The 22,414-nt window shown below is 39.6% G+C and overlaps 1 protein-coding gene across 3 annotated transcripts; it reads right to left on the bottom strand.

The window, feature by feature from the left end:
• Nucleotides 1–551: 551 nt before the first annotated feature.
• On the bottom strand, nt 552–13,131 carry cnga3a (cyclic nucleotide gated channel subunit alpha 3a). Of its 3 annotated transcripts, XM_078790247.1 has the most exons (10): nt 12,931–13,131; nt 9,678–9,803; nt 6,170–6,259; nt 4,880–5,056; nt 4,696–4,755; nt 3,967–4,084; nt 3,854–3,930; nt 3,676–3,777; nt 3,500–3,606; nt 552–3,434 (listed from the first exon to the last, which is right to left on the bottom strand). In XM_078790247.1, the coding sequence occupies exons 2-10, from the start codon at nt 9,776–9,778 to the stop codon at nt 2,038–2,040; spliced, it is 2,229 nt and encodes a 742-aa protein (XP_078646373.1). In that variant the 5' UTR covers nt 9,779–9,803; nt 12,931–13,131; the 3' UTR covers nt 552–2,037. The 3 variants fall into 3 exon arrangements, with proteins under 3 accessions (XP_078646373.1, XP_057929411.2, XP_057929412.2); XM_058073428.2 differs by having other exon boundaries at nt 3,854–4,084; nt 12,931–13,130; XM_058073429.2 differs by having other exon boundaries at nt 3,854–4,084; nt 4,880–5,026; nt 12,931–13,130.
• Nucleotides 13,132–22,414: the final 9,283 nt, after the last annotated feature.

Below are 22,414 nucleotides of genomic sequence, written 5' to 3'. Positions count from 1 at the left end.
CCACTACAAAAGTAACAGAAGGTGAGAATTTTTGCATTTTTTAAATTTTATTGTTGGTTTTTTTTTGGCCGTTTTGACTTGTATTGTAAAGGTAAATAAAAAAAATAGAGATTTCATTTTTTCAATTTAATGTCTTGTCAAATTAGTGATTTATTTCATACAACAAAATTTAATGTATTTTTTTCCCATTGGCCATTTTGATTGGTTCTGTAAATGGAAAATGTCCAAAAATGATGGGCTGGCCACCAGTCCAGGGTGTACCCCGCCTCTCGCCCGAAGACAGCTCAGATAGGCTCCAGCACCCCCGCGACCCTTGTGAGGATAAGCGGTAGAAAATGAATGAATGAATGAAATAAAAAGCACCAATCCAAAGAAATACAGCTGGAATAGGTGCAGATTCTGGAAGATCTAGAAAGCGTTCTGTGGTGGTTATTGTGTGTAGCTGTTCTATAGGAGTCCACAACTCAATACAAAGGATTGAAACATGAGCATAATAGGTCCACTTCAACTTTGTGCTCCAAATTTGTTCTTATAAAATCAATCAAATAATCAAAAGGTAATCCAATTTATTTTCACTGAACTTCAAAAACACATGCATTTCCCTTCAACATATTTTATTCAGTGAAATTTTCAGCATAAAATGATGTAAAAAAAATCAGTTCGCAAAATTCTAACACAAAAAGATTCAGTTCCATGTATTCGGTATCTAAAAACTTTGGTAATAAAGAAACAAATGGCCTTCATATTCAGCTCCATCTACTGGATACGATGGGGCACTGCCCTACTTGGCCCCAATGCAAGCAGACACTGCAAAAGTGAACATACATTCTTACGTATGTGCATCTTTACCAGGATTTTCACCCCAATTTTTCTTTCTGGGTTCCCCAGGTGGCTGAGGTAAAACAAAACATGTGCGTTAATGTTTTATTTTATCTACAAAATGATAGACCCGGGGTCTCAAACACGCGGCCCACGGGTCAAATGTGGCCCAGGACACTAGTTTGAGGCCCCCGCCTTGATATGAAAGTTTAATGTTAGTGCGGCCCACGCAAGTTTAATATGGATGCTGTATGGTATCATGTACCCAGAAAAAATTATTACGTTTGATTAATGTTCATGTTAAAGGTTAAATAACTGTTAATAGTTATCCTCCCTATCCGTGTGGAAGTGGTAAGTTTTTGGCTATTTAATTTTAAAGGAAATAACTTGAAGGCTACCGTTTAGATCGCTAGCTCTCTAGTTTGCGAGTTAGCATGTGTCTCAAGACCCTGCAGTTGCGCAATATGTTGTAAATAAAAAAAGTATAAATGTGACTATAGTCGTGTTTTGTCATGTCTACAGGGCTCTAATAATGCTTTGTTAACTTTAATCTGAAAAAAATAATTTGTCTACCCACCAACTATATGTGGTTTCTTAAGTTTTTATTATTTGCCGTTTTATTATTATTATTATTATTATTATCTTTATTTATTTATTACTGATTGATTTTCTTTATTCTTGATTTCTTTATTGATTTTTCATCTTATTTTGTGTAGAAAAATAAAAAGTAAGATATTTGAGAACAGTGGAATGATTTATCAGAGCTTTTCTTGTAGAAAATTGGAACCAAAATTTTTTTGTTTTTAATAAATGCGTTTTTTTTTTTTGAGAAACTGATGCGGCCCAGTCTCACCCAGACCCGAGCTCCAGAGGCCCCCAAGTAAATTGAGTTTGAGACCCCTGTGATAGACAATGTAGACAAATACAGTCAGTAGTGTCATGCAGTAGTGTCCATGGATGAGTATTTTACACATTGGTATGTACAGTATCAAACAGTACCCATGTATTCCTGCAGGAGGAAAGAAGGGTTCTGCACTACTCGACATGGTACATGTACGCGTAGGCGTACATGTTTGGGGGTTTTATGCATGTTGAGGGAATTTGGGGTAGGATAAAGTCAGTATTGTGGGGTTGGTGGACTGGAGAAAAGGGGACGTGAAGGCTACCATTAGCCCATTAGCATACACAATTCCACATCTTTGAGGCGCCTCTCAGGTGTTACTGAACTTTCTTGTCCTTGTCGGCCACCACCTCTGTCAGGTCCTCGGGTTTGATGCCCTTCACCTGGGCCTCCATCTGTGTGACCCTCTGCTTCATCCTGGTCTGGCTGGAGGTGAACTCGGCCAACAGCTTGGCGAACTTGGTCTGCATGACGTCCAGGTTGTCCTGCAGTTTGCTGATCTTCTCCTCCAGGTCTTTAGGGTCGGCGCCGGCGTTAGCCACCGCTTCGTCGATGAGGTTGTCTTTCATCAGGATGGCCTTCCCCTTCTCCTCCAGGGCCTTCTTGGCCTCGGGGTACTCTGTGAGCGACTCCATGAGGTCGTCCTTGGAGAGGGCAAAGAGGTCAGAGTAACCGACACTCCTGATGTTGGCGGTTCTCCTGTTCCCGGCTTTGCTGCCCTTGATGCCCAGAATACTGATTTCCCCAAAGTAGGCGCCGTCACTGAGCACGACAAATTGAGTGACTCCATCGTCGGCCACCACGGCCAGCTTCCCCTCCTTGATGATGTACATCTCCCGGCCAATGTCTCCCTTCTTGCAGATGTAATCACCAGGACTGAAGACCTGAGGCTGCAGCTTCAGCACCAGCTCGATAAGAAGTCCAGCCTCGCAGTCCTGGAAAATACGCACTTTCTTCAGCGTATCAAGATGGACGTTGATAGCGATTTCGGCTTTGAGCTTGTCCGGTAGGTTCTTTAAAACCTCCTTCTCGTCGCAGGTTTTCTTCTCCGTCCACAGGTAGTCAAACCACTTGATGACCCTGGCCTCCAGGTCTTTGCTGACCTTTCGGAACTGCATGTACTGCTTGATGGAGTCGATCTTGGCCTGGAACTCGGCTCGGGAGGCGTTCATGTTGGAGATCATGGCGCCGACGTTACCAACGATACTAGCAAAGATCAGCACGCCGGTGAGAAAGTCGGCGATGACAAAGAGGTACTCTTCATCTCTCACCGGCGGGGGCGTTTCCCCGATGGTGGTGAGGGTCAGTGTGGACCAGTACAGCGAGTAGATGTACTTCCTGGTCAAGCGGCCATACTCCGGGTGGCTAATGTTTGGATAAACCCAAGTGTCCGACCCGAAGCCGATGGTCTTGGAGATGGCAAAGAACATGCAAGCGTTCCAATGGATAATGATGAGGATGTACAGTACTAGATTGCTGATACGGAACATATTTGGGAAGCTGGTCCTGGTTTCTGTCCTCTCGAAGAACTCGAAAAGCCTGGAAATCTTGCAGAGGCGGTTGAAGCGGAACTCGGGGTTGTTGAAGCCGTATTTCAAGAAGAGCAGATCGGTAGGGATCATGGAAATCATGTCGTACTTGAACTGGGAAGTGGTTCTGTATTTGCTCCGCAGCTTGCCGCTGTCCTTCACCAGCAGTCCTTGCTCCAGGTAACCTGAGGAGCAAACACTGCGTCAAAACCGGGGAACAAAAACCAGATACCTTTACGTGGATCCTGACCTGTTCTTGATCTGACGAAGGTGTCTGTGTAGTAGATGATGTCTGAGGTATAGTCTAGGAATATCCAAAGTTTGGTGAAGCTCTCCTGGAGTTCATTGAAACAGGCTCTGGGGGACATGTGAGGCTTTTAAGATCTTGGACTAAAAATGGAGTGAAAGTGAAGGAAAAGGAAATACCTGGTAACAATCATCATGAGGTTATAAAAGACCGGTCCGGCGATGACTGTGAGCCACCTGTAGTACATGTCTGCAGCTGGGTCCATGACCCAGACCTCCTTCCTGGACACAAAGTCAACAATCATTTGTCTGGTAGCAACGGGACCTACAACCGTCATGGCAACTCTTCTCTACTTACGGGGGTTCCTCCTTTTTTTTATCGTCTTTCTTGTCATCTTTTTTATCGTCCTTCTTCTCGTCCTTTTTATCATCCTTTTTCTCGTCCTTTTTCTCATCCTTTTTATCATCCTTCTTCTCGTCCTTTTTATCATCCTTCTTCTCGTCCTTTGTATCATCCTTCTTCGCATCTTCTTTCTTGTCCTCGTCCTTCTTCTCGTCTTTTTTAACCTCTTTCTTGTCCTCCTTTTTGCTAAGAAGGGTCATACGTTTGTTTGCTTTTTATTCCTTTACCGGACAAACGGGGGGTAGGGTGAATTCTATAACGGAAGGACTACCAAACAGCGACACAAAGGGTTCTCTAGGTCTGGAGCCATGTGGGTGGGATTGGTGCGGATCATACGTGTCCAGCAAATTACTCTTCCGATCCTTACCTCTAAAAGTTTTCCTGAATTAGCCAGACTGCACCCGTAGAGTAACCCGGGGATCACGCTGAATCCGTCGCAGCTCCGATGTGGCCGGCGGAAGTATTCCGTAAGATTTAAATCCCTGTTGTTGGCTCACACTAGCTCCGTGCGGCATAACGGGAAGAATCCGTTTGGGGTCTAACTTTTTTTTTTTCAGACGCCGGAGCATTGCCGTTTCATCTACCGGAGTCAGTGTGAGCCGGACTGGATTCAGACGGATTCAGTGTGAGCCTGAGGTCAAGGTATAGCTTATGTAACGAGAATCCCAAAATCTACTTGTATTTTCTGATGCAGACACAGTTCCACAAAAAGTTCTTCATGTGGAATGGAAAATGTGGAATGGCTACCAGCTAAGCTATCGCTACATTTTCTACCTCTATTTTCCAACAAAACTTACTCGTCTGTGTTGTTGCAGTTGTTGATGTTGTAAGTAGCTAGCGGCCACTTACTGGCAAGGCTTGGGAAAGAAACGTGGCATCGTAAAGCCCCTCAGTAGCACACGGTTGTCGTTTTTTTTTTTTTGCGTCAAGGTGTGTGCAATAGAAGAGATGACAGCCGCACCGAGCAAAACCACTACTTACTTCTTCCTATGTACGGCATCGTTGGCGCCCAGAGAGTGGGCGTTGCTGTCCCGGCTGGACACATCTTTGAGCTCTGGGCCTCGGAAGCGTTCCAGGAAGGAATCGTGCCTCTCCGTGACCTCAGGGTTCATTCGGCTAAAGGCCCAACTACGCAGCATGTAGAAGAAGTAAGAGAGCCTAGATGGGTCAGAGAGAGTCCGGACAGAACAAGAGAAGGTGACACCCATCTAGGCTAGAATCCGGGGTGGGGGGGTTAAGCGCTGAGTGGTCAAACCACAGCAGGGGTGTCCAAACTTTTTACAGCGAGGCCAAATAGCGATACATGAAAGGATGTAGGCCACTTTCCTATTTATATTTAGTTGTTCCCACTTTTTATGTTGTTTTTTTTCCCAACAGCTAATTTTTTCCAAAACAAATTTTTCCAAAAAATATAACTTTTTTTTGACATTATTTTTCCTCAAAATATTACAAATTTATTCTCATAAAATTGACATTTCTTTTGTCATTAGAATCCGACTTTTTCTTTCAATATTTTGTCTTTAGCCCTGTGATTGGCTGGCGATCAGTCCAGGGTGTACCCCGCCTCTCGCTCAAAGACAGCTGGGATAGGCTCCAGCACCCCCGCAAACCTCGTGAGGATAAGAGGTAGAAAATGAATGAATGAATATTTTGTCTTTATTGTCATAAAATTACAGCTGGTTTTTTTACATTTTTATACTATTTTCACCCTCTGCTTATTTTTCCTCATAATTATGACTTCATTCAAATAATATTTTGACTTTTTCTGCAACCTAATTTTTCAAAGATTCCGACTTTTTTTTCTTCTGTTTGTTTCTCATAATATTTTGAATTCATTTTGATAAAGTTTTAGCTGTTTTTTTCTGACGCTTCTGTTTGTTTAAAATCTTACAACTATTTAAACTTTCTTCTCGTACATGTTTTATTTTTAATGACTTTATTCTAATAATATTCTGAGGTTATTCTTGTAATTTTCTGCAAACTAATTTTCCAAAAATATATTTTTTCTCATAATAGTGCAACTTTAAAAATGGCTGTTGAGTATTTACATTTTATGTTCATAAAATGTCACTATTTTTCTGCATAATCTTAAAATTCAGATGTTTCTTGACATTTGCCTCAATATTTTGACTTTACTCTTGTATATTTTATGTTGCTTTTTTCATTTTTAGAATGTGCCGCAGGCCACAAATGGCCCCCCAGGCCGCACTTTGGACACCCCTGAACTACGGGGACATTCACTAATTGGCTAATAGGTACAAGGACTGTTACCTGCCCATGGCCCCAGGACCAGTGAAAGTGTTTCTGCTGGAGTTGGAGGACGGAGCCCTCCTGGAGTCGTCGTCACAAAGGCGGCGAGCCCTGGAAGACATGGGGGGAAATTGAGACCGAATGGAGATGACCTTAGGTTGACCAGAGATGACCGGTGTTTCAAATAAAAAAGTCCAAGTCCAGTCTCAAGTCAAGACAAGACATGTCGAGTCAAGTCCGAAGTCATCGACTTGAAATTTGAGTCCTTACAAGTGATAAGCACTTGCATTTTACTCAACACAATCACTGAAAATCTCAAGTATTTTCAAGTCATTAGACTAAAGTCCCAGTCAAGTCCCAAGTCACTGATATCAAAGTCCAAGTGGAGTTCGCAAGTCTTTGATGATATTGTCAAGTCATCAAAATTGTGACTCCAGTCCAAGTTATGAGAGTGGAGCTCACACCACACAAGAATATGTCCGGGGGGGGGGTGCAACCTTCCAAGAACCCGGCCTATACACAATCTACGATTAGTTCACAATGTTAAATGGCTACATGTCACATGTCAGCACAGTCAAAACTGGCTTTTTGTATGACTCGGGTTTTGATTTAAATTTTTCATTTATAATTTTCATGCACTGCTCGGTTATCGGACAATATCGAGCCTAACAAACTAGTCTGTTTGCCCTGTAGTAGTTCACAGGACATTTTTGTGTCCTTTTTTTGTTTATTGCAAAATGTGATGAAATTACCTGTTTTTCATTGGCCATTAAATTGACTAGCATTAGGACATTCTGTTGCCAAAAGGCAGGGCACATATAGACATGTATATCCATTCACACTAACATTCATACCTATGGATGATTTAGAGCAGGGGTGCTCATTAAGTCGATCACGATCTACCGGTCGATCACAGAGGTGGTACTGGTTGATCGCTGGTCGATCGCGGCGTGACATTCAGATGACAACTGAATGTTGCCCTTCGGGTGACCAATCAAATCAAACAACGTCTCTAAGTGCAGCAGAACTTACGATGTCAGCCTATCATCCATCCCCGTTACTTGATTGACATACAGGACAACCAGTCAGATGACAACTGAATTTTGACCTTTAGGTCACCGCTCATGCGTAAACAACGATGCAAAGTGCTAAGCTAGTCGGCGAATTGCGTCAGATTTTAAGCCCTCGCTAAAGTTTATGGTCACTAAAATGAGTGAAGTAGCTGGACCAAGTAAAAAGGCAAAAACATATCACTTCCATACGGAATGGGAGGTGGACTTTTTTTTTCATAATGTCTTTTTCGAAGTGCGTTTGCCTGGCTAACCTGGCTATCAGCAGCTACTGTCCGGACTATGCATTCCTGGCTGATTCAATTCAGTGCAAGTCGTCAAAGTAAACTCAGGTAATTACAAAAAATGTTAATAGTTAATTATGTGTGTTTTGCAATATTGGCTCATTTGGTTATGTAAGGTACATCAACATACATTGTACGTACAAATAATCCTCAATACATTTGAAAATAAATAGATGTTTTGCATTTTTGTAGTGGGTAGATCATTTTGACTTGGTAATTTCAAAAGTAGCTCGCATGCTGAAAAAGTGTGAGCACCCCTGATTTAGAGTCACCAATTAACCTAACATGTATGTTTTTGGAATGTGGGAGAAAACCGGAGAAAACCCACGCACGCACGGGGAGGATATGCTAACTCCACACAGAGATGCCCAAGGTCTTTCCAATCTCCTTACTGTGTGGCCTGCTAACCACTTGACCGCTGTGCAGCCCCTTAGCTATTCAGTGAAGCACAAATTTGAACGTCTTGACATTCCTCCCAAATCTTTCTTGGTAGTGAATTCACATTTCCCATGATAATAGAAAGTGCTGAACCTCCAATTCCTGGCTTGACTTTCATCTTAGCTTAGGTAAAAGACCTCATCAAATCTCCTCCCAAGCATGTAAACAAACGTGGTTGGTTAGCAAGTTGACTTGTTCCTTCCATACATCCATTTTCTTGATATGCTCCCTATCCTCACTAGTAGGAATGTAACAATTCCCATAAGTAAGCACGGTGGGACGTCCATAAAATACTGCACTGAGACTGATAGGCATTCATGAAAATTCTTCATGAAAACTTGCTTATATTCCCTGGATATCACTGGTATTTCTCATATATTGTACAATGTTGTTTACAGCCACCTTGACAAGCTAATTGCTGATGTTCTATCCATTACACACACAAATGTGTTCATTCCACCACAGGAGATATGTCATGTTACGCATAACAGTATCGGAAATTGAGAGTATGCCAATAATATAGGCATATCGGCAAAAAAGCCGATATCAGACATCCCTAATTTTTAAGCATAAAAATGGCTAAATGATCAAAAATACACATTTCAGTCATTCAGAAGACTCCTTTATAGACTAGATATGTAGGATTCTATACTGGTCACTACATGTCAGTAATGTTACATGAATAAGACAATAGCCATCACAGGAAGCAAGGAACTCTCCCAATGTTAACATGCCAGTCTATGTTATAACTTATTGATGTGTAATATTTTCTGTTATTTTGTCTGCGTTTAGAAGGTCGTAAACAGGTTTTCTATTTGTATACTTCATTCAGGAATCCTTCTTTGTGAAACCAATTGGGTCTGGAGCCAAATTAACCACCATAAACAAGGGATTACTGAACCTCTCACAACTGGTTCCAGACCCGACTGTGAAAAATGAATTTCGGCGAGGCAGGATGTTTTATTTATAAATGGAATATTTTCATAGTTAGAGCACAGAAAACATGTTTACAAACGTCTAAGGACTCTTTTTAATTAGCTTTAATTAACACCCATAACCACCTTTACATGCCTATTACCCAATATAGTAAACAAGGGGTCGTCAACACGTCAATTGTGATTGACCCTGTGATAACCCTTAACCCTTAACCGTTAACCCTTAACCCTTAACCCTTAATCCTTAACCCTTAACCCTTAACCCTTAACCCTTAACCCTTAACCCCTAACCCTAACCTCAATCCCAACCACTAACCCTAGCCCAAACCCTAACCCTAACCCTAAACCTTAACCCCTAACCCCTAAACCTAACCCCTAACCCTTTCCAAAACCGCAAGCCTAACCCCTAACATTATTAAACTTGGTTTTGGCAGCAGTTGCCAAGACCTTATTCACCCATATACCTAACATCCGGATGGAAGGTCGTATCGACTTGGAACCAACTTCCACCTACTCTAATTCGAACATGAGCTTTCGATTGAGACAACCCATGACTCTGTACGACTTCCGGTTCCGGAGATACAGCCGTTTTTTTGAAGTTCACGGCCACTTCTGGGGGATCACAGGAAGTCGGGCTAGGACTTGGTTTCATCATGATAGAACTTACCGTTCTTGAGTTATTTCGTTGACATAGCAGCTATCAAACCTTCTGTCATTGACCTTTAGGATTTTGCCGTTTGATTGGTAAAATATGAGTTAAAATACATGTATTATCACATCAGTGTTCTCCCCTCCGACGCACCTGCCATCTCCATTTTCGATGACGGCCAGCTCCTCGTCGGACATCTGACTGGAGAGGCGATGTCGCGTTGAGAAGGAGATTTCACTGTTAACTTTTGCCATGTTGTTGTTCTTGTCGCTATCGTTGCTGCCAATGTGAGGAGAAAGACATCAACACAACAGTGTCACTTTACAGAAATACAGAAATCCTAGACTTCTGATCTTTAAAGCATCCAATCAATTCATGTTTATATCTCACTTTTGTGCATCAGATGATTAGATGACACATAAAATGGACCTTTACTCTTGTTAGAGGGCGCTGGGATGATGGCAGGCACCATCATAGGCATCATAGGGTAACGTTACAATGCTACTACTGACTTCTACAGTCCATGTTGGAAGGAGATGTGAAGTAAATATTGATCATTGTGGTCATAGTTTGCACTGCAAGCACATGCATCCACAGTATACACAGTACTACCTAAAAATACCCCCTCCTTATGTCCTTACCGCTAAACAGGATCAGTGCTCTCTGTGTGAACGGTCAGCTCTATCTTAAAACAACTCAAAAGCTTATGGCTCGCTGCATTTGCTCGTGAGTATAGAAACCTTAAGTCCATTAGGGCGCCTCTTCGGGAGCACATAGTTAACGGTTGCAAGCTTTCCTTCACCTCGTAGCGTAGGAGTAGATTGGACCAGGAGTCACAACTCTTCGTTATGATCTATGACGCTTGTTTGTACACGAGTGCTGTGATCTTCTAGCCCCTGCCATAGTTGCTGAATCGTTCCAGAGCTCACTTGGAATTTTACCAAAATTTCAAAACACAAATAAGCCCTGATATGCTGTATTTCCTCACAATTGCTACAGCACATTTTCAATCTCATTAAATGTTATAATATATACAATATTATAATTATTCCCGTGTACAGCTACATTTTGTTCTTGTACTAACTTAATTTTTAAAGTTATATTTACTAAATTATTTTGGGAAAGTTGTTTTACTTTTTTGTTGTAAAATTACGACTATTCCAAGTCACTCTCGTAATTATGTTTTTTCGCATATACTTGATGTCACTCTCGTAATTATGTTATTTTTCCTCATAATATTCTATCGTCACCTCGTAATTGCACCTCCCCCCCATTCTGATGTCACTCTCATAATTACGTTATTTTTCTAATTATAATCTTTCGTCACCTTGCAATTATGCCTTTTTTTCCTCATACACCCCGATGTCACTATTGTAATAAGATCACATATTTATTTATATTTATATTACATTTGCAGTAACATTGTGATGCCACTCAAATTGTAATTACTTTTTTCTCGTATTTTTCCGATGCCACCTTTGTAATTACGACTTATTTCTCATAGTATTCCAATGCCAGCATTGATGCTAGATTTGGTAATATTCAGATATCACAATCAATTTTTTTCTTATAATTTTCCACTGTCACTCATGTAATTACAACTTTTCCCCCGTGATATTCCAATGTGAGTCTCGGAATTACAATTTTTAAATTTTTTCATTATTTATTAATTACGACATATTTGTCGTAATATTCCAATATCGCTCTTGTAATTAAAACGTTTTTCTTCCAACTTCCATAATATTCTAATGACTTAGTAAATATAATGTCAATCTCATATGTTTCCTTATCACATGAAACTCACGTCATTAAAACATTTTCTCATAATATTCTAACATCACTCTCAAAATTATGACTTTTTCCTGTGATATTACGATGTCAGTTTTGCTTTTTTTCATGCCACTCTCATAATTACAACTGTTTCACTGTGATACTCATACTGATTCACTCATACTATTCCAATTTTTACCCAAATATTCCAATGTCAATTAAAACGTTTTCCCTGTAATATGTGCCTCTCTTATTTCTCAATTTATTTCTCATAGTATTCTAATCCCAATCTCATAATTACAACTTTTTTCTCACAATATTTTGATATGACAATGCCCCTCTCGTAATTCCAAGTCTTCTCTGATAATATTCTGATATGACTCTCTTAAATAAGTAAATGAGTAAAAAAAAATCTGAATATTCCAACACCGCAAAATTTTTCCCATAAAATTCCAAAGTCACTCTCATAATTTTTTTCACAATCGCAATGTCATGCTTGTTATTCAAACTTATTTATCGTAATATTCCAATATTACCCTCGTAATTATAACTTTTACTAATAATGCTGCAACTTTATTCTACTAAAACAAATCTGTACAGCCACAAATGGACTTGAAGGTAAGTGTTGGCCCTTGCTCATAAACACACTATAACGGGACCGTACAGTAGATGGCATCATAACTGTATCGTAATTCAGACAGACAAAGTTCATTTGTTGTTGCTGTTGCTTTTCTTACATAAAAACATACATAAAAACAACACGCAACAAGACATCATGGCCAAACTGTTGCCTAATTTGACTTGCTGATCTGCTGGAGAGCTCCGATGGTTGTAACACGTGCGCATGTAGATTACTGCTAATGCCAGGGAGTTAGCCAACCCCCCGGGCTACATTAAATGACACTGACAGAATCGGCCTGAGGTGCTTGAAGGGTGGCTAAAGGTAAACTGGAGAGCATGACATCACCACCATGCTGAGAAGTGGCTGCGAGTATGTGATGATGGCTCTCAAGTATGGAGGTTTTTTGGAGGATGGAGGTGACTGCGGTGCTGTTTTCCTCATCTGATATCTCCCCTGAAACATAATCCTGCCTTTAACGGCAATTAAAGTTCCAAATATGTACGGGATATTACAACAAAATGGTTATAAAAAAAACCTCACTCCTGCACAAAAGCATTTTGAATCACAGCGCCACAATTAATATTGTTGATAGAATTAGCTGCCGAGCAAGATTAATATAATAATGCTCTTATTTTGTTCTCGGAGATTAGCTGCTGCACTCAAGTGCAAGGACCCGCTAAGAGGCTTGAGGGAAAGGTTTTTCTATGTACCAGGACATCCTTGTCTCTCTGGAAACCCGGTATTGACATTACAAAGAAATGACAGGAAAAAGTCCTTAATATTATAAAGAGAGTCAATATTGAATGAAATCATGGAATCATATCACAGAAAGGCCTATTATTTTATTATTTGTTGTACATTTTGGGAGGAAAATGCCATGTACTATTGATATAGTTGAAAACGATTTGGGGTTGTGGGAACAATAACAGAACTTTTTAAAAAACAATTGTATCAACATTTTCTCCAGTATTACCTTATTATTTAATTAGAGTTTGAATAAAAAGTGGCCCCCACCTGGTTGAAGTCCCGTCACGCAGACTTGGGTAGTAAGTCCACCACACAAGAGACTCCCCTCCTCAGACCACCTCCGTATGAATCCATCCTCTCGTCCCAAACATTCCCCATGGGTCCCGTCTAAAAGCGTCCACAGAGGCGCCTGGCCATTGTCGGTGCGATGAGGAGCGACGAGGAGAGAGATGAGGATTGACGAGGATGAGGGAGCCTCAGCTGGCAGCTCCCAGATCAGCTGAGGGGAGGAGTCCTCCATCAGTGGACCCCCGAGACCAACTGGACGACTGCAAAGGACCGAAGGGAGACACTGAAAAGACAAAAAAGCTAAATTATGATAAAGAAAAAAGTGGTCATGTGGGATTTCATTTTTTTGGAACATTTTGCTAAAATGCAACTTGACAAAATTCCCAACAATCTTCATGTTTACATACATTATTCTGCCTTTCGGTGGTAACAATAGCTTTGTTATTGAGATTTTTCTTATGTTATTGTTGCTGTTGTTAAAATTATGTGTGGAAAGAGGCAGGGAGTTAATGCAGACCTGCCAACATGTACAAATTTATAGTACTCAACATGCACAGATTAGCAGTTTCTCAAGTATTTCAAATTGGGGAAGTGGGGGGGGGGGTGTCAAAGGGAAATGCTGAAGAGACAAAAAAGCAAAATTACAAGGGGAGAAAAATGTTAAAAGATTTCATTTTTTGGGAACATTTTTTGACAGAATTCCCTCAATCTTCATGCTACGCTTCAATGGTAAGAGTACCTCCTTAGTCTCATTAAAAAAACTTAAAACAGGGGTGCAAAGTGCAGCCCGACAACCTGTTTCTGAGGAAAAATAACATAATTTAAAAAAAGTAAATATTAAAGAAAAAAAGGCTTTGTTTTTTGCCAAACAAACAAAACAATGAAGAAAGGAAAAGTCATAATGTTACAAGAATAAAGTCAAAATTATATGGCAGCAAAGCCATAATTCTAAGAAAAACATTGACAAGAAGAAATTTGAAATAGTCAGAAAACTGAAAAAAAACAACAGCAAAAAATTGAAAAAACACTGTAATTGTACAAGAATAAAGTCAAAATATAAAGATTCTAAAATAAGAAATGTATGCAAAATAAGGCAAAAGAGGTAGCTTATCAGAGGGTATACAAGCAAGAATATCTGATAGCCTGTCTGTACATTCCAATACATTCATTTTAATATGTAGAGAATTTAGTTTTTATATACATGCATGTGGACAAATTTCATGAACGGTAGAAGAAATCGACTTTAGCATTAGAGTTTCTTGGAAATTACAAGGAAGATCATTATAAGCAGCTGGTGGCAAACTTTATGAAGTCTTACAAAGCCATTGGCTGCAATAGACACACTTACATTTCCATCTAGATTTTTGGCCATTGAACTGATCTCTGAATAAAGGGAACTTTGTAAAGTGATACTTTTTCATAGGCTATTCAATCAGCTCATCTGTAAGGTATTTTTTGTTTATTTCTTGACAGATAAAGAAGTGGACTTAAAAATTGCGATTTAGCCACTTTTATCTCAGAAGCAGATCGAGTCCAAAAAATTGTAGACCAATGATATTAGTATTAAAAATATCAACCTGTTTAATACAATTACTTCTTTACTCGAACAATTACTATATCTTTTTTTATCTTGTAACATTCCAACGTTGTTTTTGTAATGTTAGGATTTTATCCACATAATTTTGCGACTTACCTTCTCTTGAATTTACTAGTCATATTACGACTTTTCTTTTTGTAAAACAATGACTTTATTCTTGTGCAATTAAACCTTTTTATCGTAAATGCAGACTTTATTATCAGAATTCTGACTTTTGCAATGTTATGATTTTTTTCTCATAAAATGATGATGACTTTTTCTCTAAACACAATTACTTTTTACTTTGTGTTTATTACTACTTTTATCTCGACAATTTTCATCTACGATTTTTATGAATTTCTTCTCGTAAACTTTTTCTGGTAATATTATGACTTTAAACTTGTAAGGTTCCAACTTTCTGGTGGTAATCCTACAATTTTAATATTAACTATATATATCATATTTAACTTAATTCTTGACTGCATGACAGTCAAGTGGTTAGCGCACAGACCTCACAGCTAGGAAACCAGGGTTCAATTCCACCCTCGGTCATCGCTGTGTGGAGTTTGCATGTTCTCTCCGTGCATACGTGGGTTTTCTCCGGGTACTCCGGTTTCCTCCCACATTCCAAAAACATGCTAGGTTAATTGGCCACTCCAAATTGTGCATAGGTATGAATGTGAGTGTGAATGGTTGTTTGTCTATATGTGCCCTGTGATTGGCTGGCCACCAGTCCAGGGTGTACCCCGCCTTTCGCCTGAAGACAGGTGGGATAGGCTCCAGCACCCTTGCGACTCTCGTGAGGATAAGCAGTAGAAAATGAATGAACAAACTTTATTCTTGTCACAACTATTAGTGTCACAGTCATTCCTCATCATCACGATCAGTTGTTTAGCATATTGTGGCCACGCCCACCACACATCTTGTTCACCCCCCGTCAGGTCCAAAGAGAAATCCTTTGGCAGTATGTGGCTCTGCTGGAGCTTCTAATCCAGGCTTAGTCCTGAGAAGCTAATTCAGCCACTTAATGCCCCCTCATGGCTGTGCTAGTTCAGGTGAAAATACAACAAAATTTTTGGGGGTGTTTGTTTTACTTTTACTCTTTACTTTTTGTGTATAATATTGACACACAAAGTTATCAATTGTCAAATTAAACAGCACAATATGCATCCTGCTGGTGGTTGCAAGATATGTTCATCTTGGAAATATAACATTATATCACACTCGGAATTGTGATTTTTTTGGTAACATTTTATGACTTTTTGGGGGAATATTCCATTATTCCTCTCTTACAACTATTTTATTAGAATATTCTGATGCCACGCTTGTAATTACAACTATTGTCTCGCAATTCCCGATGTCTCGTAATATTCCGATGTGACGCTCGTAATTACAACTTTTTTGTCGTAAAATTCCGACGTCACTCTCGTAATTACAACCTTTGTCTGGTAACTCGTGATGTCCCTCTCATAATTACAACTTTTTATTCTAATATTCTGATGCCACACTCAGAATTACAACTTTTGTTTCGTAATTCCTGATGTCCCTCTCATAATTATGATTTTTTTTCATAACTTACAATGTCATACCAGTAATGTATATTTTGGTAATATTTTATATATTATGTAATATTCTCTCCTAATATTCAGATGCCACCCTCATAATTACAATTTTTTTGCGATACCAGCCTGAATTTTACTCAAAACAAAGCAAAACAATGACTTATAAGAACATGTCATTCTGCTCTAGCTAATGATTATACCCTAGATAGCACAGTCGTTGTATTGATGAAGGAGCAAGGCTAATCTATGCTTCCCACTAACCAATCACTTTCTCTCCACTCCAAACCTCATTAATTCCAGAACAGTCTCCGGGTGCGTTCATCATCCATTCAAAGCCTCATTACTCGTCTGCTGGACACCACATGTTCTACAATGAGCATCAAACAAATTGATTTAATGAGACATAATGAAGACAGCTCAAAACGCCACAACATTAGCAGCTAAGCATGGGTAGCGCTTTATAAAAGGCTAGTAGCTAATAGACACTAGCACCTACAGCCAAGCAAAGCTAGTTAATTACTCATTCATTCATTTTCGACCGCTTATCCTCACGAGGGTCGTGGGGGGTGCTGGACCCTATCCCAGCTGTCTTCTGGTGAGAGGCGGGGTACACCCTGGACTGGTGGCCAGCCAATCACAGGGCACATATAGACAAACAACCATTCAAACTCACATTCATACCTATCGACATTTGTTTGATTGATTAATTCAAAGAGGCAAACACATAACTAGACGCAACTATTGCATACAACTAAACAATGCTAGCCCTATGCTATCAGCTTTATACAGATTAATGTACAGCTAGCAAAGCTAGCAGTTAACAAATTGCTAAGAATAGCAAATACACTGTTTACTAAAGATCCACATGTAGCTAAGTGTGGCTAATTCTTAATAAAAATTAATAGAAGCAATTTCTGTACACAACTAAGTAAGACACATTCTGAAAATATAACTTCAAAAAGAAAAAAAACAGCAAAAATGAAAAAAAATCAGCATTAATTCTAGGAGACTAAAGTCAAAGAAGACAAAAAGGGGAAAACTTTTTACAAGAATAAACATGTGAGGAAATCATTTTAGTAGAATAAACTTCAAATATTAAAAGACATTTTTTGTAGTTGTAATATTAACAAAATAAATTTTTTATTTTTGGTAGCAGATTTACAAAATATTAAAGTGGCCATCCTGGAAAAAATCTGGACACCTATACTCGACAGGCTAGCACCTTGCTACAAAAGCATGTACAGCTAAGCAAAGCTAGCAGCTAATAGCACCTTATTAGAGGTGAACATGCAGTATAACTACAGTGGTTACTATCAGTATTTGTAATTATTTTCTAGTAATGGATAATCTAATTAAGTACTACTTTAACAACAACACTGTTACCATTACCGTATGTTACAGTTGCCATTGTTCACTACGACTAAAACAGGAAGCTAAACAGCTAATCAGCAAGAGTTGTGGTTGCTCATTGTCAGGGAAACACTGCCCCTAGCGTTTTGGTACAGAAATGCAAGCCACAAGCTCAGCCCAACTAATTACTTTTTGTAATTAGTTTGCCCGACACTAGTTAATATAAGACTTTAGCACAGAGCTAACACAGCTAACAAATACCTTACCTATGAGGCGCTAGAGTGTCCACGTAGGCCACCATGCCAAACATTACCACCCTTCATGGGTAATTCATGTGATGACAGACAGCACATCATAGTTAGTTAAGACACACGTAAGGCTAATAGGCTTGTTTAGGCCTAGCCAACAATGGCCACTAGACAAACAACTCAAGAGGCCTGATAATCACAATGAATCATTCCAATCACTACTGGAAAAGTCAAGATGGAGGAACAGGTGACTCAAGGGTGTGTAATCAGACTACTTAGGATGGAAATGGAAGATGTGTGGGGGAAGCAGAGCAGTGGTCAAGTGGCGGCAAGTGCACAATGACAGTAATGGATTTGGGACAGCACATTACTGTGCAGTGTAAATGCGTGTGACTTCAAACACAGCCCTAGTTTCTTTTACTTTAGCTGTTTGGTACTGTGGAACCTCGGTTAGCGTCCAACTCAGTGTTTCAGTTAACATCCAATATTTATACCTACCTACATTAAAACTATTATTGTAAATATATACATATGTTTTGCGTTGACATTTTTTTACATTCTAGAACAGATTACTTTGATTTAGATTATTTGTTTATCCTAATTTATTCAATTAGCGTCCGTTTTGGTTAGAGTCTCACTTGCGGGAACAAATGAATAACACTAACACTAAGGTTCCACTGTACATGCATTTATTGCCCACTAAGGGGCCATGTGGAACCAAGTGAGACATAAAAAGCCAAAGTCAGACAAAGGGTAAGTGTATGAAAAATCTGAATTTAAGTGTTTGATTGTCAAATGTAGTTAATTAACCTTGAGCTTAGAGGAAAGCTATAGTTACTGCAGCTAGCAGCTAGCACAGCTAGCAGCTAGGTATGAAGTAATAAGCCTCAGTCATGTACTCCACTTCAACAACAGTTCCAACGTACATAGTATTTCATAGTCACTTTAAGACCAATAATTGGTCATATTAGCTTGTTGGTTACATGGTCATTTAAGGAAAGGATGTTCTAAATGAATCGAAAGAGCTGTTCTGAAGGTGAAAGAGCGTTTAAATTACAGGTGGACATATTGTTATGTCTGATTGTTTTTTACTCACAGTGTCTACTCAGACTCTGGTGGTGTGAAGCGATGATAGTTAATGTACCTGATGAGAAGTGTCGTTCACACCAGTGGCATCATCCATTTGTGCGAAGGGAAGAGGCTCTTCCGCTGCCTTGTTGTCAGGTTTCATGTTGATGGTCAGGTTTATTATCAATGTATTGTGGACATTGATGGCGTCCACACAACACACCTTAGCCAGAGTACAACTGTGTGTGTGTGTGTGTTTGTGAGATAAAGTGTTTGTGGACCCTCTTCTGCTGATGAGGTGGACCCCGTAATCACATCCTGCTAGAGTTGATTGTGTTTACCTTCTGTTTTTTTATGTATTCCAAACACACAGTTGCTATAGCAACCCTTCAGTCTACCACAGCTTTGTTAGCGTTGCTTTCCTCAGACCTTCAGCATGAGAAATCCACCTGACACGCCGCACCAGGAATGAAACCATTAATGTTTATAACCTTTCCATTCAATTCAAGAACAATATGTGGCTCATTGACTTGGGATCAATGGGTGTCATGTGATCCAGGATTGGATTCTTTGTTGAGGACAGTGCGTGATATGTTGCTTTCTATGAGACACATTGCATGAAGTACATGATATGCTGCTCACTTGATATGTTCAAGACATTGCATGATATGTATTGAATGTTTGTCATGTATTTTGATGTTATTTTCATAGAAATGGGATTCTTTGTTGAGGACGGTGTATGATATGCTGCTCACTTTACATTAGATGGTCAAAACAGTGCATAGTGTGCAGCTGGCTTTATATCAGCTGTTCAAGATGGTGCCTGATATGCTGAAATGTGTCCCTTAGCAGTGCACAAATGCACAATTCGACAGTCTAATCAAAACTCATGTTTGCTTCTTGTGTAGGCAAAGCAGGAACTATGCTGCATGATATCCTGTTTGATTTACAACACATAGCATGCTCAACTTATGCATAGTCCTACTTTGATGTCTTCTTTGCTCGAGGCAGTGCTGCAAAGCCTTGTTGAACTCAGACACAACATTAGCAGAGGTGCTATGCTAGTGTGCTTGTGCTAGTGCCATTAGTAATGGGAGTGTCATGTCTCAGTATCACACTGCAATCATGTTTTACAGTCGTGTTTTGAACACTTTTCTATGCCGCCTATCCTCACGAGGGTCGCAGGGGTGCTGGAGCCTATCCCAGCTGGCGAGAGGCTGGGTACACCCTGGACTGGTGGCCAGCCAATCACAGGGCACATATAGACAAACAACCATTCCCACTCACATTCATACCTATGGACAATTTGGAGTGGCCAATTAACCTAGCATGTTTTTGGAATGTGGGAGGAAACCGGAGTACCCACGCACGCACATGCAAACTCCACACAGAGAGCGAACCCAGTTCTTCCCGATCTCCTGACTGTGTGGTCACATAAACATCACAATATCATCTCAAAGTACAATTACATGTTGAAAGAAACAAACAAAAGCATTATTGTTATACATGACTCCAAAATTGGTTGTCATGCATTACAAGCTAAGTTCTGCACTGCATAAATGTGTTTGTATTTTGCACAATGTAAAAATTTAACTCGATGGAAGCTCATTTCCGCTAATGAAAAAAAATATCACAATGGGAAGTTGTAATGATGAGACAAGAACTCATAATTATGAGATAAGAAAGTTGAAATTATGAGATAAAAAGTCAACATTTTGAGATAATAAAGTCAAAATTATGAGATAAAAAGTCAACATTTTGAGATAATAAAGTCAAAATTATGTGATAAAAAGTCAGAATTGTGACATAATCAAAATGATGAGATAAAAAGTCATAATTCTGAGATAAAAGGTCAAGATTTTTAGATAATAAAGTCACAATTATGAGCTAAAACGACAGAACTACGAGTGCCAGGTCATAATTATGAGATAAATAGCCCAAAATGAAGAGATCAAAAGTCATCATTTACAGATAAAAAGTTGAAATTATGAGATACAACCTGCATATCGACTTTTTATGTCATAATTTGGTATTTTTGTCTCATAATGATGACTTTTCTATCTCATAATTATGATTTGCATTTCATAATTTCAACGTTTTTGGCATAATGTCGATCTCATAATAATCTCATAATTCTGACTTTTGTATGTCATTGTTAATACTATTGTGATCCCCCCTCCTTTCTTTTCCATACTATTGTGATTGTATTTGATCAACAAATGTATTTTCTGATAGTCAGGCATATATATATATATGTGTGTGTGTGTGTGTGTGTGTATATGTACGTATGTATTGTTTTCATAGGTTAGTATAAGCAGATAGGTGCTGACACTGGCTGTTTTTAAACACCAACTGTGCCCTCTACAGGAAGTCTTGAGAACTGCTTTGAAATGCCCGCTGCCCTCGGAATGAAATGAATATGGATGGCAAGAAAAACAATTCCTTTCTAACACTGTATGGGGGCGCTGCAAGCAAGACAGACTTCTATTTTCATGACTAAGCTGTTTAGTGATCACTGTATACTTCCTAGGGGCAGAAGCCATCTGAAACGCCAGTGCCGCAGAGGTTTGCGAGACACCTCTGTGGCGTCACACCGACTGCTGTGAGTGTGTGCCTGAATACAGCGCACCTTGCTTGGCCACCCCGGGTGACTTCTCCTGCTCGACTCTGGTTCTCCTGACCTCCATTGCGTCACCCTGGCTGCTTGGAGCATGTATTTGAATATAGTGCACTCTGCTGGGCCACAGCATGTGGCTGCTCCCCTCTACACTCTGGTCCTCCTGATAGTAGTATAGTAGTAATAGTAATGTTGATCAGGAGAAATTGACAGGTACAGTTGGTCAAATCATTTGTATTAATAATTCATGCGAAGTAGTAGTTGTCACTTGTCACCACTGAGCATTGTCTGTGTTATTAGCAGCTCATGATGTCTCTCAGAAACATTTGCTTCCACTTTCCCCGAGGTGGTATGGTGATATAGTCCTTTTTTCCAACTTGAAATACTCCCATAGACAATATTTCTGGTATTCATGGGCGGCAGCAAATCTTGTGACACGTCGTAATGAATCAGCTTCCACATGAGATAATGAAGCCGTGAGGCTGTGGACGGAAACTTGACCGAGAACATTCCTGAGCAATGGAAGACAACATAATATGTTGGCAGGCATCGGAAGATGTGTGCTGTCGCTCCAAACAGTGACTGCTTCCATGAGTCCATCATACTGCAACAACTACAACAACTACATAGATATTAATAAGTATATTCTAGCGCGAGAAAAGAAGTTTACGTATATCAGCTTGCCAGCAACAGGCGTCCTGGGACATACCTATTCCGAGTGTTGACATAGCATTCAGTCAGTGATTTAATCAGTGCAAACCAAATGTGCAAACAAATTAACTTCTGAAGACGTTTGAGATATATTCATTTAACCTAATTAACTTTGTGTGTGTGCACACATGTACCATGTAAATAACTTTCTACCCGCCTCCAGCAGTCTGGCCCTCACAGAAATGTAAGCCGCACCCACGTTTGTTCTTCCACTTGATTGGATGTTAATAGATGCGTTCAATGAGGCAGATTCTGTGGGAATGTTTTTTTTTATCTTGGTGGAAATTACATGAAAACAATCAGGTTAGTTGAATACTTTGAATAGGGGGCT

Source organism: Doryrhamphus excisus, linkage group LG4 (genome assembly GCF_037039965.1).
Source record: "Doryrhamphus excisus strain RoL-2023G ecotype Guam linkage group LG4, RoL_Dexc_Guam_v1.1, whole genome shotgun sequence".
In the NCBI taxonomy this organism is placed as follows: Eukaryota; Metazoa; Chordata; class Actinopteri; order Syngnathiformes; family Syngnathidae; genus Doryrhamphus; species Doryrhamphus excisus.
Note: the sequence above shows the minus strand (reverse complement) of the source record. Positions and strands in the feature narration are given on the sequence as shown.

What these genes read in the sequence shown, in the direction of transcription:
- cnga3a (XM_058073428.2), bottom strand. Translation starts at nt 9,778, where the DNA reads ATGGCAAAAGTTAACAGTGAAATCTCCTTCTCAACGCGACATCGCCTC. An exon ending in GGTCCTGGGGCCATGGGCAG is followed by an intron (nt 5,057 to 6,169) that starts GTAACAGTCCTT and finishes TGACCCATCTAG; the next exon opens with GCTCTCTTACTTCTTCTACA. An exon ending in CTTCGTCAGATCAAGAACAG is followed by an intron (nt 3,435 to 3,499) that starts GTCAGGATCCAC and finishes TTTGCTCCTCAG; the next exon opens with GTTACCTGGAGCAAGGACTG.